The sequence below is a fragment of the Physeter macrocephalus genome, chromosome 14, assembly GCF_002837175.3.
Source record: "Physeter macrocephalus isolate SW-GA chromosome 14, ASM283717v5, whole genome shotgun sequence".
NCBI classification, from domain to species: Eukaryota; Metazoa; Chordata; class Mammalia; order Artiodactyla; family Physeteridae; genus Physeter; species Physeter macrocephalus.
In genome coordinates this window covers 24,916,813-24,931,144 of record NC_041227.1, presented here as the reverse complement: position 1 = coordinate 24,931,144, position 14,332 = coordinate 24,916,813, and the positions used below count along the sequence as shown (strand labels likewise).

The following is a 14,332-nucleotide window of genomic DNA, read 5'->3' as shown; positions in this document are numbered from 1 at the left end:
TGATACATGGTTTCTTTTTTCTCACCTACAATTTCCTAGTACTTAGGTACCAAGGACTTCCTCCCTATCAGTCCTGCTTAGGACAAGACAGCATCTGAGTGCTCTGCTGATTTTGCTTTAAGACCGTCACTTGGAATTCTCCCTGGTTCAGCCTTACCTTGTCTTGACATTCTATGGCCTTTCAATTTGTCTCACTCATCAAATGTCAAAATTCAAACTGTTTGCTGCAATACTAAGGATATTTTTGTGTTGTGGCCTCATTGTATCACCCCCTGTCAAGCTACCTCTAAATCAGACTTGAGTTGTTTTGGAGTTGTACTGTGGGTGTGTCAATTCAGTATTAAGTTGGCACTCTTGGGATCAAAATTATTGTGGCTCCCAGCTCACTTAGCTAATTAATTGACCTTTGAGGTTGTACTGTGTGCTCAGTATTAGATACTGTGTGTATACAGATGAGTGGTTTCTGGTATGCTTGAGGCCAAAAGTCTGATTCAAATTGACAAGTGACAATTAGAACAAGACAAGAAAGCATCTGAGTGCTCTATTGTTTTGTATTGTAAGCGCCCTGGCAGTTTAGAAGTGAGGGAGATCAGTGAGGCTTAAAACAGGCAAGGGTGGCTTTGTGAAGCAGGTGGGACAGAAACTCTTCTTGATAAGGAGAGTTTAGTTAGACAGGAACCAGAACAGTCTTGGTGCATGGAAATCACCCATTCAATATCTGTTGAATTGGAAAGGCAAGAAGGCCTCAATCTAAATTGACCACAAAATTTCAGGTATGAAAAACTGGATATTTTGAATTAGATTGGTAACTTTGTTTAAACTTTCAAATCATCTAAATAAAATAGTTATTTTGGCCCACCTTATGCTTAAGTCTGTGTATTCCAACCTTAATAAAGTTAGTTTATCCTGCAGCTGCAATTAAGCTTCAACAGGAGACAGGATTACGTGGGAGGGTCCTTCATTTCTTGTTTAGGTATCAGGAGAGGTTCAGAATTCACTTATATTTCCTATATGTATTTTTTCTTCAGCCTTTCCTGGGTCTCTTCCCTAATTCTTTTTGAATTGCTTGGGAAGAAAGGAGGAGGAGAGATTTAAATGTCCTTTGGCAGGGTTTCCCTGGTGGCGCAGTGGTTGCGCGTCCGCCTGCCGATGCAGGGGAACCGGGCATACCACAAAAAAAAAAAAAAAAAAAAAAAATGTCCTTTGGCAAACTGAATTTTCTTTGCCGTGGGTAAAGGTAGGAAGCAGAATTTACTACAGGGAGATTGAACAGGCCAATCAATTCTTTTTTTATAAAATTTTTATTTATTTTTATTTTTGTCTGCGTTGGGTCTTTGTTGCTGCGCACAGGCTTTTCTCTAGTTGCGGAGAGCGGGGGCTTCTTATTGTGGTGGCTTTTCTTGTTGCAGAGCACGGGCTCTAGGCGCGCGGTCTCTAGGCGCGTGGGCTTCCGTAGTTGTGGCTCCTGGGCTCTAGAGCGCAGGCTCGGTAGTTGTGGCGCTCGGGCTTAGTTGCTCCGCGGCATGTGGGATCTTCCCGGAACAGGGCTCGAACCCATGTCCACTGCATTGGCAGGCAGATTCTCAACCACTGCGCCACCAGGGAACAGGCCAATCAATTCTGTGAATAGACCTGTGTTTGAGATAGATCAGCAGCTAGGGTACTTTGTGAAAAAAGTACAGATAACTGGGAGGGGTTCTGTTTTTGTTTGTTTGCATAGAGAAACTTGATTATAGGGGGAAATTAAAGATTAGTGAGAAAGGTATAAAATTGTATGTAGGAGCATACTTTAGAAAATTTTTATAAAATGCTATTTCTACTTTTTAATTAATTTTTTTTAAGCTAAGTTATTTTTGTAAATATTTATTATTTATTTATTTAGGCTGTCCTGGGTCTTAGTTGTGGCATGTGGACTTAGTTGTGGCATACATGAGGGATTTAGTTCCAAACCCCAGCCCCCTGCATTGGGAGCGTGGAGTCTTACACACTGGACCACCAGGGAAGTCCCTATTTCTACTTTTTTAAATTTAAAAAGGTAGTAGAAGTTTTTTCATATTTTGAGTGTGCCTACTCTTTGTCCTGATGTTTGAATAGGATAGAAGTGCACACTACAACCCCTTGATGTCAGTGTTCCTAAGTTGCAGGTTTCAGAAAGGTTGCTTTAAAGTGGGAGTATGTAACCACAAAGATACTGGAAACAGCACATGTACACTAAAAAACTTGAAGAACATTTTTACACTAATGAAACAACAATCTTTTAAGAAGTCTGGCATTTGGGGGGATCCATGCTATTTAGACCTTAGCTCTCAGAAGCACTCTTTGGTTTTAAGAGTGGGTATCCTTGGTGTTTTATAGCAGCCGTCCCCAACCTTTTTGGCACCAGGGACTGTTTTGTGGAAGACAGTTTTTCCACGGATGGGTTTGGGTGGGGGGATAGGGGTGGGGGGCATGGTTCAGTTGGTAATGCAAGCAATGGGGAGCGGCAAATGAAGTTTTGATCCCTGGCCTGCCGCTCACCCCCTGCTGTGAGGACTGGTACTGGTACGTGGCCCGGGCGTTGGGGACCCCTGTTTTATAGCTCCTTCTGTTCTCTGTTAACCTTTTTTACTACAAAGAACTTGAACCTGTTTCATCACCTTTCTGTTTCTTCCAGGTTCTTGATAAGAAGTACTTTCTAGACTTCAAGATTTCAGAAGAGAGGTGAAAGGGTATATTGCAACTTTGAGTCAAGCCTGTAGACAGGTGGACTGACAGACGGATTAAACCACAGGTAAGGCTGTATTCCCAGTATTACATTAAAAAGGAATAAGGGGGACATTAATATATTAGCTTCAAAATTCTTTAAATAACTTTAGCTTATCTTTAGAAAGTAACACTTATTTTGGAAGAAAATTTATTTAATATGTAAAAGCAAAAGAAAATAATGTCACCCAATATCCCACCTCTCAGATAAACTGGCTAGCATTTTCATAGATTTCTTTCCAAATTTTGGAGGGTATCTATATTTGGTTTTAAGAAACCATGCGCTAATAACCTTCATTTTTTTTCATTTAATAATTAGGTTATGAAATTTTTTTCATTTCATTAAAATTTTCTATAACATAATTTTAATGGTTATATATTATTCCATTATATCATTCTACCATAGTATTTTACCCAGTGGAACCATTGGTCAAAAAGAATGCATATTTTTATTTTTTTAATTTTATAATTTATTTATGGCCGTGTGGCATGTGGCTTCTTAGTTTCCTAACCAGGGATTGAACCCACGCCCCTTGCATTGGAAGTGCGGAGTCTTAACCACTGGACTACCAGGGAAGTCCCAAAGAATGTGTATTTTTAAGACTTTGGTACGTAACACCAAATTGCTTTATAGGAAAATTGTGCTGATTTACACATCCATCAGCAGTGTATGTTCACATAGGCACAATTTTTTATTTTTAAAATATATTATAGATTCAAATGGTGCAAAAATCAAAATAATATAAAAAGGTTTATAGTTAAAGACCTTCCAACCCTCTCATTGTCTACCTCACTCCCTGCCACCTCATTGATGATCACTTTTTTAGGGTGTATGTGTATGGGTGTGTCTCTCTCTGTCTGCTTTCCAAACCAGATACCTTTTGAGGGATATAAATCTTTACAAGACTGAATGATTGAGATTTGACTAGGATTTTAACCTCCTGTAGCCCCCCTGTCAACCCTTACAAACTCTTTCAGCTTCTTACTTTTGGAACATCAGAACTCTTTGGTATTATAAAGATCTGTGTCGTTATTTGGCCTAGAGGTAAATGGCATCTTTGATTTCTATCCAGGTCCTGTTAGTCATGTAAGAGTGGATTATGGTTTATAGAGTTATGTGGATGAATAAAAAAAGCAGAACTGAATTTGTAATCCTTCAGAAACAGTGATATGAAACTCACAAGTTTGGGAGGAAAATGGTAGAAAAATGTATTTGCTTGAGATTTCTGGACAGTGATGAATTAGAACAAGTGTCCATGTGGTCCTGTGCTGACTTCTAAGTGCTTGGACAGTGAGAGATTGTCATTGGATTTTAAAATGACCCAATTTTGGAAGCTTCATAGATCTGTTTCTGTAAATAGATCCGATTTCATCATAGAAGTTAGCAAACAAATGTGGAAACACAAAGTCCATTAACTTCCTTCAGACTTAGTTTGTGACTTTGATGAGCAACTAAAACTGCTATCTGTATTATGTTGCCATTTACTGTCTCCTGCTAATCCTTATGTACAAGAAAAAAAATGTAGGTGTTTTCTCCCTGGTTAAGATGACAATAACTCAACTGTAACTTGTGGTAGTGTAACAGGATCTCTTATCCCTTGTGAAAATAGGAGAGGTGTCCCTGGGGAAATGGCACTGCCTGGGATGGGACCATTTTAACTAACTACACTTCTAATGAGGTCTTGCCTTACTCTGTTTATTCTATTACATTACCATTTATTTAACTCATGATTTTTCCTCCAATAGAATTAGGCAAGACACAGTTCACAAGCTTGTATAGTGAGGTACTTGAGATCACTTGTCACACCAAAGTCTTCCTTTTGCCCAGGAGCTGCTAGTCTATTTCAACCTTGCTTAGAATGCAGCCTTTTACAGCTTTCCTCCACCGGCTCTGAACCTGCACCTTTTGATTTATAGAGCTTGTCATGGCTGGTTATTTTTGGTTTGATAGTGAAGAGAGACAGGGGCCCTTGGAGGTTAATTTCCGATGAATGTGGAAATAGGTTACTTTGCTTCTTTTGCAATCTTCCTCAATTGTGTACTTCCCCCTATTTGTTTTCCCTTTCCATTTATTTCTTCCCCTAGAAAAAGTCAATATTCATCTTTAGCCTGTAGAACTCTACAGGTCTATCTGTATCTTTTATGTATCACTTCCACCAGGAAGCCTTCTCTGACCCTCCTTCATCTATTCCCCTTCTCTGCACTTCCACAGCAAAGATCACCCTCTGTCAAAATTACTATGAGTTCCTTAAGGGAAAGGATTATGTATATCTTTTCAATCTTTGTTTTTTGGAAACAAAAATTAGCCATGGGATGTGATGGATGGCACTTGATAAGCAGTTTTAAAAGGAACCTAACTAGTTCATGACATATGGGAGAAACCTTTCCCTGTCTATCATAGGATTATTGATCAGGAAGAGCTATTTCTTCACTCAGAATGTTTCTAGTTTTGCAAGAGTCTGAAGTGGTGGTGGATTCAGATAGTTTTGAAATGTGAAGCCGATTCTCTTGCTTGGCAGCTTGATTTGTGTGGGGGAACGTGGTTGACGCATGTGCATTTTTTTTTTTTTTTTTTTTTTTTTTTTTTTCAGTGAAACCTGTTGACAGAAATTCAATCTTGATTAAGGGGTGTGGGAAGGCATCCAGTTCCACCTTGCTTGGGGCGCTCATTTAAACAGTTAGCTTTGGCCTTGGCCTGTTGCATTTCCCTCTAGGCCTTTAATTTTTGAAGGTTTCACGTCCTAATATTTATTATTTGTGGGAGAGGCAGCGTAGTGACGCTAGCATAACCCAGTAGTTACTTTTGGTTTTGTTCATGTACTTGTGCCATCACTCTTTATTGAGGAGAATCAGACTTCTCAATGGATATGTATTTATCTGTTTGTTCCCCTCTTTTGGTCAGGGGATGGGGGCGAGGGGCTGTATTAGACCAAAAGATAGCTCAAAAGAAGCTTTTTGAAAAAGAGGTAGTTTATTTTTTAATATCTTTATTGGAGTATAATTGCTTTACAATGTTGTGTTAGTTTCTTGTACAACAAAGTGAATCAGCTCTAAGTATACATATGTCCCCATATCCCCTCCCTCTTTAGCCTCCCTCTTGAGCCTCCCCTTTAGGTTGTCACAAAGCTTCGAGCTGATCTCCCTGTGCTATGGAGCAGCTTCCCACTAGCCATCCATTTTACATTTGGTAGTGTATACATGTCAGTGCTACTCTCTCACTTCATCCCAGCTTCTCCTTCCCAGCCTGTGTCCTCAAGTCCGTTCTCTACATCTGCGTCTTTATTCCTGCCCTGCCACTAGGTTCATCAGTACTGTTTTTTTTAGATTCTATATAAGGGCGCTAGCGTACGGTATTTGTTTGTCTCTTTCTGACTTACTTCACTCTGTATGATAGACTCTGGGTCCATCTACCTCATTACAAATAACTCAATTTCATTTCTTTTTATGGCTAAGTAATATTCCATTGTATATATGTGCCACATCTTCTTTATCCATTAATCTGTCGATGGACACTTCCATGTCCTGGCTGTTGTAAATAGTGCTGCAATGAACATTGTGGTACATGACTCTTTTTGAATTATGGTTTTCTCAGGGTATATGCCCAGCAGTGGAATTGCTGGATCATATGGTAGTTCTATTTTTCGTTTTTTAAGGAACCTCCATACTGTTCTCCATAGTGGCTGTATCAATTTACATTCCCACCAACAGTGCAGGAGGGTTCCCTTTCCTCCACACCCTCTCCAGCAAGAGGTCGTTTTATTTATTTATTTATTTATTTATTTATTTGGTGGTATACGGGCCTCTCACTGTTGTGGCCTCTCCCGTTGCGGAGCACAGGCTCCGGACGCACAGGCTCAGTGGCCATGGCTCACGGGCCCAGCCACTCCGCGGCATGTGGGATCTTCCCGGACCGAGGCACGAACCCGTGTCCCCTGCATCGGCAGGCGGATTCTCAACCACCGCGCCACCAGGGAAGCCCCTAGGTCGTTTTAAAAAATAGTATTTTGGTTTTAAAATTTCATCTAAATAAAGATAAGATATATTTAGGTTTGAGCCCCCTTTGCCTTTTAACCCCCACCGATCAAATGCAGTCCTAGACCTCAGAGGACGTCCCTCCTTCAGATGCGTGAATAGTCTACTCTGGAATATCCACTGAGAGGTTCAGACTAACCTCCATCTTGTTTACAGCAAAAATTTATATGCAAGAGTACAAACTTAGAAAAAGAAAAATTAAGGGGTGATATTTTAGTTTATGAGAAGATTCAGCTCAGAGCTTTCCTGGTATACTTAGAATAGGGTTTTTAATTTCCCAAAGTGTTCTTTTTGCACAACTTGTCAAGAATGCTTAATTTTTCTATAGAGCAGAGTTTATTTCTGTGTTTGTCTAACAGGTTAGTAAGATTTGGTTACGTACCTCATTTTTTTTTTTTTGGCTGCACTGTGCAGCATATGGGATCTTAGTTCCCCGACTAGGGATTGAACCCGTGCCACCTGCAGTGGAAGCGTAGAGTCTTAACCACTGGACTGCCAGGGAAGTCCCTACTTGCCTCATTTTTGAAGGAATATTTATAGGAAAACCCTGTATATTACAGTTACCCCAGATTTTGGAATCCTATAGACCTGGTCTTAAAACTCAATATTGCTACATACTAGTTGGTGATCCTGGATCACCAGGATCCTGGAGTAGTTGAGCCAGTTCCTTATTTGTAAGATGGTGATGACTATGTCTACCTTATACATTGTTAATGCAGTTTAAATGAGATGATTTATGTGCAGTGCCTCGTAAAGTGCTTGGCCTGAGGTAGACAATCCGTATTTGGAAGTTATTATTATTTGTAAATGGTTTTGTCTCTTGCTCCTTGACATTTGATGTTGATCTACATAAATATCTATTTTTAAATAAATATGAGAGGCAGTGGATAAGGACACTCCCTTTAGGGCCTGTCTGGGTTCGAATCCTGGCTCTGCTACTTCTTAGTTTCATGACCATGAACAAATAGTAAATCTTTCTGTGCCTCATTTTCCTCATCTGTAAAATTAAGATAATAACAGTACCTACTTTATAGGATTATTGTGAGGATTTAGTGAGTTAATATATGAAAACACTGTTTGGCTTGTCATAAGGACTCAGTAATTAATAGCTATTATTTTTTTAGGTCAATACACAGGAACATTTTATTTTTATACAAAAACACGAAAAAAGAAAATATTTAGCATTTGGTTATGTGAAATTAGTAGTCAGTTTACAGACCATGTAAATGGGAAGCATTATTTCCAAGAATCAAAAGGTTTAACAATTATTGCTGGATTGTAAGAATATTTAATAAAAATTCCAGAAAACCTAATGTCTTCTGGACTGTAAACATAGATTGAGGGGGAAATAATACTGCTTAACTAGTTCTTTAAACAGAAAAGGTATGCATTTATACAATAGAATACAAAAGTTCATATAGTGAAAAGTCTTCCCTTGACCCAGACCTCCCAGCTTTCTTCCCAGACCAAATGCTATTAACACTTCTGTGTCTCTTTCCACAATAGTCTATGTATATATAAAGGTATATATGAGTATACATTACCCCTTTCCCTCTTTTTTTAAAAAAATAAATTTATTTATTTATTTATGGCTGCGTTGGGTCTTTGTTGCTGCGTGCGGGCTTTCTCTAGTTGTGGCGAGTGGGGGCTACTCTTTGTGCGCAGCTTCTCATTGCGGTGCCTTCTCTTTGTTGTGGAGCACGGGCTCTAGGCATGTGGGCTTCAGTAGTTGTGGCTTGTGGGCTCTAGAGCGCAGGCTCAGTAGTTGTGGCGCATGGGCTTCGTTGCTCCACGGCACGTGGGATCTTCTCAGACCAGGGATCGAACCCCTGTCCCCTGCATTGGCAGGCGGATTCTTAACCACTGTGCCACCAGAGAAGCCCTGCCCCTTTCCCTCTTTATAACCTGAATGGGAGCACACACTTGTGCATTTTGCTTTTCTCACTTAGTAGCTCTTGGAGCTCATTTTGTACAAATCACATATGTAAAGTTATCTAATATTAAAGTTACTTAATATTTCAATATATGGTTGTGCCATAATTTATTCAACTAATCTATTGGTGGAATTGGGGTTTTCAGTTTTTTGGCTTTTATGAACACTGCTATGTGAATTTTCTTATATTTACATGTGTATAAATACATATCTGTAAGATAAATTTCTACATTTGGCAAGATGTATCAAAAAGAAAAATGTAAATTGCCCTCCAAAGGGGCTAGCAGTGTAGCTTCATAATTAGAAAAAGGAAAAAAGGATGTGAGGGTTTAAATTTGAATACTTTCCAGGTGGTTTTCAGCAGCATGCTTTGGTGGAATCATAGTTTTTAGGAGGCTAAGTGGGGTTGCTGCATATTACATTCCTGCCTCTTCCCTCCCCCAGCTTTAGTTGTCTTCACTACATTTCTGCCTGGGAAGTCTTCCCAGTGACCTGGGTTAGGCATTAAGATCATGGGAATCCAAGATTTTCCCATGTCTTCCAGCATGTTTGTTCACAAGAACTGGAAAACTTCCTCCTTGCAGCAGGGGAATTTTAACCACTGTCAGTTGCTGGAGAATCTTTCAACAGTGTCCTTTGAATAGAAATGTGGTCAAGGAGAGGAAAGGTATCAGTAGGTCAAAAGGCAGTGATAATATCATACAGTAGTGTATTTCATAGCACTCGAAATACCTTCTCACTTGTTTATGGGAAGTAGGTAGGCAGAAAGGTCGAGTGACTTGCCCATTATCATATACATCAAGTAATGCCAGGGAGAGGGCTAGAATTCTGGATTTCTATGTTGGGATTGTTTTTGGCTTTAAGTGAAAGAAAATGTGACTTTAACAGCCTATATGAAAAGAGTTTTATTGTCTAGAGGTAGGTGGTTGCTGATATTTGATCATCAGTGATCAGTAGCTCAGTGATATCAGGGCCATTGTATGTTATTCTCTTCATCATTTACTTCTATGTATATGATGGCTGCTATAGCTCTAGCCATTACATCTGCCTTCAAGGCAAGAAGAAAGCTGAAGGAAGAGGGCAGGAGCAAGGGCTGTAGCTGTATCAGGTAAGTACGAGTTTTCCTATGAATCCCTCAGCAGATTCTCATCGATCTCATTGGCCAGAACTGTCCCATGGCTACTCCAAGCTTGGAAGCTTGGCAATCAAGGAGTTGACTTCTGTTACAGTGCACTTCTTACTGTTTTGATGCTGTTCAATGAAAAGTATTTAATAATGACTTGACTTAAGCCACGTTCATCTCTAATTTTCATCCTTTTTTTAAAAACTAATTTATTTATTTTTGGCTGCGTTGGGTCTTCATTGCTGCACATGGGTTTTCTCTAGTTGCAGTGAGAGGGGGCTACTCTTCGTTGTGGTGCACGGGCTTCTCATTGCTGTAGCTTCTCTTGTTGTGGAGCATGGGCTCTAGGCGCGCTGGCTTCAGTAGTTGTGGCACCCAGGCTCAGTAGTTGTGGTGGGTGGGTTAGTTGCTCCATGGCATGTGGGATCTTCCCGGACCAGGGCTAGAACCTGTGTCCCCTGCATTGGCAGGCGGATTCTTAACTACTGCACCACCAGAGAAGTCCCTCAAATTTTCTTTATACTTATGGTTTATACTATATAATTTAAATATTTGTACTGTCTTATTTATTGAGTCTGATAGGACTGCTGTCTAGGTTTTAATTCCTTTGTGTCTGAGACTAGATCTTCTACCTTTTGTATGAGACATATTGTCTCATCCTTGAATATTGGTGAGAAAGGAGCTCCTATATTATCAAGCCCACATTTATGACCTCTAGCAAGTGTGTAATATGAGTGGACTGCTAATAAATAGCTTATTGAGTTAAACTGAATAATGAAAGTAGAAATAGGGGAGAAAGAAAACTTAGAAGCGAATCCTCTATTCAGGGCAAAAGACTATGAAGAATGGATCTACTTGTAAAGAAATACCGTACTATTTTCTATGCAAATAGAGACTATAACTACATTAACATGTTTCTCGAATTCATAGGGTGAGAGGGCGGAACGATATAAGAAAAACACTCTTCTGAAGTCAGGGGCCTCAGTTCTAGATCTAATTCTGCTTTTATATAACTGTATGATATTGGGAAGTCTTTTAATCTCCCTTACCTTCATCTTCCTCATCTAGGATGGAAATAATAATTGATGCTTTAGAGGATTGTTGAGGGTTATTAAAATAGCACAATTTAGTACCTCATGGTGTCTGGCATGTATAATCACCTTTGGGAACTGTTTTTACCGTAATCATTAGTAGTGTTGTGTGATCTTGGAGGACCCCATTTCGCTTTAATTAATCTTTATCTATAAACTTAAAAAGTTAGGTGTTATTTAAAATTCCTCCCAATTCCAAAATGTCATATTTCTACACTAAGTTCTTCAGTCGGCACATTGTTATAAAGGTATCTTTGGAGTTTCGGTGAGTTCATAAGAGAGACCATGGGAGAATGAGGTTCTCTGGTGTATAGGTTGATGTCACTATGTAAACTAAATATCTGTCAGAACAAATTCTTTCTGAATTACCCAAGTCCACTGAGAGAAGCTAATGAAATGATGGCCAAACCACTGAGCAGCAATGAGGTTGGTTGGAACTAATCTCATGATTTATCTCACAGCATAGGTATAGTGGTATAAAATAGAGAAAATGAGCACTGAGGGCTGTTAGTGCCCAGAAGAGAACGGGCACATCTCTCTGGTAATGCTAGTGGGTATTACTCTTCTGAGGAATGTTTTCACAGTATGTGTCAAGAGCCAGCAATTCCATCTTTAAGAATTTGTCTTGGGACTTCCCTTGGTGGCGCAGTGGTTAAGAATCCACCTACCAATGCAAGGGACATGGCTTTGATCCCTGGTCTGGGAAGATCCCACATGCCGAGGAGCAACTAAGCCTGTGCGCCACAATTAATTAATCTTTATCTATAAACTTAAAAAGTTAGGTGTTATTTAAAATTCCTCCCAATTCCAAAATGTCATATTTCTACACTAAGTTCTTCAGTCGGCACATTGTTATAAAGGTATCTTTGGAGTTTCGGTGAGTTCATAAGAGAGACCATGGGAGAATGAGGTTCTCTGGTGTATAGGTTGATGTCACTATGTAAACTAAATATCTGTCAGAACAAATTCTTTCTGAATTACCCAAGTCCACTGAGAGAAGCTAATGAAATGATGGCCAAACCACTGAGCAGCAATGAGGTTGGTTGGAACTAATCTCATGATTTATCTCACAGCATAGGTATAGTGGTATAAAATAGAGAAAATGAGCACTGAGGGCTGTTAGTGCCCAGAAGAGAACGGGCACATCTCTCTGGTAATGCTAGTGGGTATTACTCTTCTGAGGAATGTTTTCACAGTATGTGTCAAGAGCCAGCAATTCCATCTTTAAGAATTTGTCTTGGGACTTCCCTTGGTGGCGCAGTGGTTAAGAATCCACCTACCAATGCAAGGGACATGGCTTTGATCCCTGGTCTGGGAAGATCCCACATGCCGAGGAGCAACTAAGCCTGTGCGCCACAACTACTGAGCCTGCGTGCCACAACTACTGAAGCCCATGTGCCCTAGAGCCTGTGTGCCACAGCTACTGAGCCCATGTGCGGCAACCACTGAAGCCCACACGCTCTGGGGCCTGCGTGCTGCAACTACTGAAGCCCATGCGCCTAGAGCCCGTGCTCTGCAATAAGAGAAGCCACCCCAAGGCGAAGCCCGCGCACCGCAATGAAGAGTAGCCCCCACTCGCCGCAAGTAGAGAAAGCCCATGCACAGCAACGAAGACCAAATGCAGCCCAAAAACCCCCCCACAAAAACACAAAACATAAGTAAATAAATAAATAATAAAAAAAAGAATTTGTCTTAAGGGAAGAATTAAGAATATGTACAGAAATCTAGCTACGTGGATATTCTTCTAGTAGTATCTTTAAAGTGAAAATATTGGGAAAGTCCTAAAATAGGGGATAAGTAAATTGTGGTTGCTGATATATCTATATTTATTGACAAGGAATATGCTCACAATATGTGAAGCAGATTCAAAATGTCACTGAGCCCTTTTGAAAAAACAAAAGTGTGTGCGTGTGTGTGTGTGTGTGTGTGTGTGTGTGTAGAGAGAGAGAGATTGAGAAGAGGTATTGTGTGTGTGTCTGGAGCAGTGTGGCATTGTAGATTTTTATGAAAACTATTTCTGTGATCTAATTTTTTTAAATGAGCATGTATTTCTAAAATAAGGGCTTACAGAAAGGTACTTAGTTTAATAAATGTGTATGCAAGTTGTTACTGATATCTACTTCTCTTCCAAGATACAGAATACTTTAAGTACATGTCATTTCATGGATGAAGACAAATGGCTCATTGGGTTTCATAGGGAAATTATTTGCCAGTGAGTGTGGCCTTTCGGCTATTTTTCAGACTACTTCCAGCTATTTTCTTAACCATACAAGGCTGGAGTGGGGGCTGACTTTAAACCTACACAGGTTTCCACAGCACAGAGGACACAGGACAGTACTTCTGTACAAAGTATGCAGAAGTAAGGATGGACCCATATCTTTGACATGTTTCTTTTACCTAATCTGCATGTTGTGCCTTTTATGTACTTTTTTTTTCTTTTATGTATTTTTTGAAGTCTTTCTCTTCATTCCCAGGAATAGTATTTTTATGAAAGTATTTCTAAAGAAAAAACCTGTACTTGGCAAAACTATATTGAGCTTTTACTATGTATGAGATACTGTTCTAAGCACCTTGATGGATGAGGTATACACAAGTGAGTAAAATTCATCCTTATCTACAGGAACTTAGCATCTACTAGGAGAGACATTTGCATAGTTAACTAATATAAAATTAGATGGTATAAAAGCACTATGGCTTTGGAGAGGCAATAATTAGGTATGATAGGTGCAAACTGGGAAATATTTTACAGAGAATTGGACTGGATTTGAATGATGAGTAAGATTTTGGTCGGTAGGTATAAAATTTAATGGTGTGTTTCAGAAATTGGGTTATTCAGGGCAGAGAGAAAGCACACTGGATGTGGAGGAGACTGGAAATGAGAAAACGGTAGATTGAGGAAAATAAGATAATGAATGTAAAACACCTAGCACAGTACATGGCATGTTGTAGGTATTCATCAAATTTGATCTCTTTCTAATTCCAACATAGTTACCTCAAGGAGTGTCTTCAAGTTACTGAAAAAGCGAAGTTGACTGTTAGTGTGATTTGAAAAGTAAGGCATATTGCCCAGGTGATTTTCAGAATTGCAAATGTGATCGTAAAAGCAAAGTAATTGTTAGGCAATCAGTACCTTAAGATAAATGTGCCACCAAGTTTCTGAACTATTTCTTTCCTTAGGAGGTGACCTATTGAGAAACAAACACTGGGCAAACCTGCTGTTCTGCACCAAGGGTGGGAAAAATGTCACAAGTTACAACCTCCTATTCCTATGATGCTCCAACAGACTTCATCAATTTTACATCTTTGAATGATGAGGAAGATACCCAAAACATAGATTCCTGGTTTGGTAAGTGTCTGCTTTCTCTGGTTGTTTTAAGGGTTAGTGACTTGCTTTGTGCTGGGGACCTTTCA

The 14,332-nt window shown here is 39.6% G+C and overlaps 1 protein-coding gene across 4 annotated transcripts in view; it reads left to right on the top strand.

Moving 5' to 3' along the window:
- Window positions 1-2,654: 2,654 nt before the first annotated feature.
- Window positions 2,655-14,332, top strand: part of TPX2 (TPX2 microtubule nucleation factor) — a 53,928-nt gene continuing 42,250 nt past the window's right edge. For all 4 annotated transcript variants that reach the window (XM_028498716.2, XM_028498715.2, XM_028498714.2 and 1 more), the window contains exons 1-2: window positions 2,655-2,770; window positions 14,099-14,267. In XM_028498716.2, the coding sequence (XP_028354517.1) occupies window positions 14,162-14,267 (106 nt within the window). In that variant the 5' untranslated portion in view covers window positions 2,655-2,770; window positions 14,099-14,161. The remainder of the gene's footprint in view (window positions 2,771-14,098; window positions 14,268-14,332) is intronic.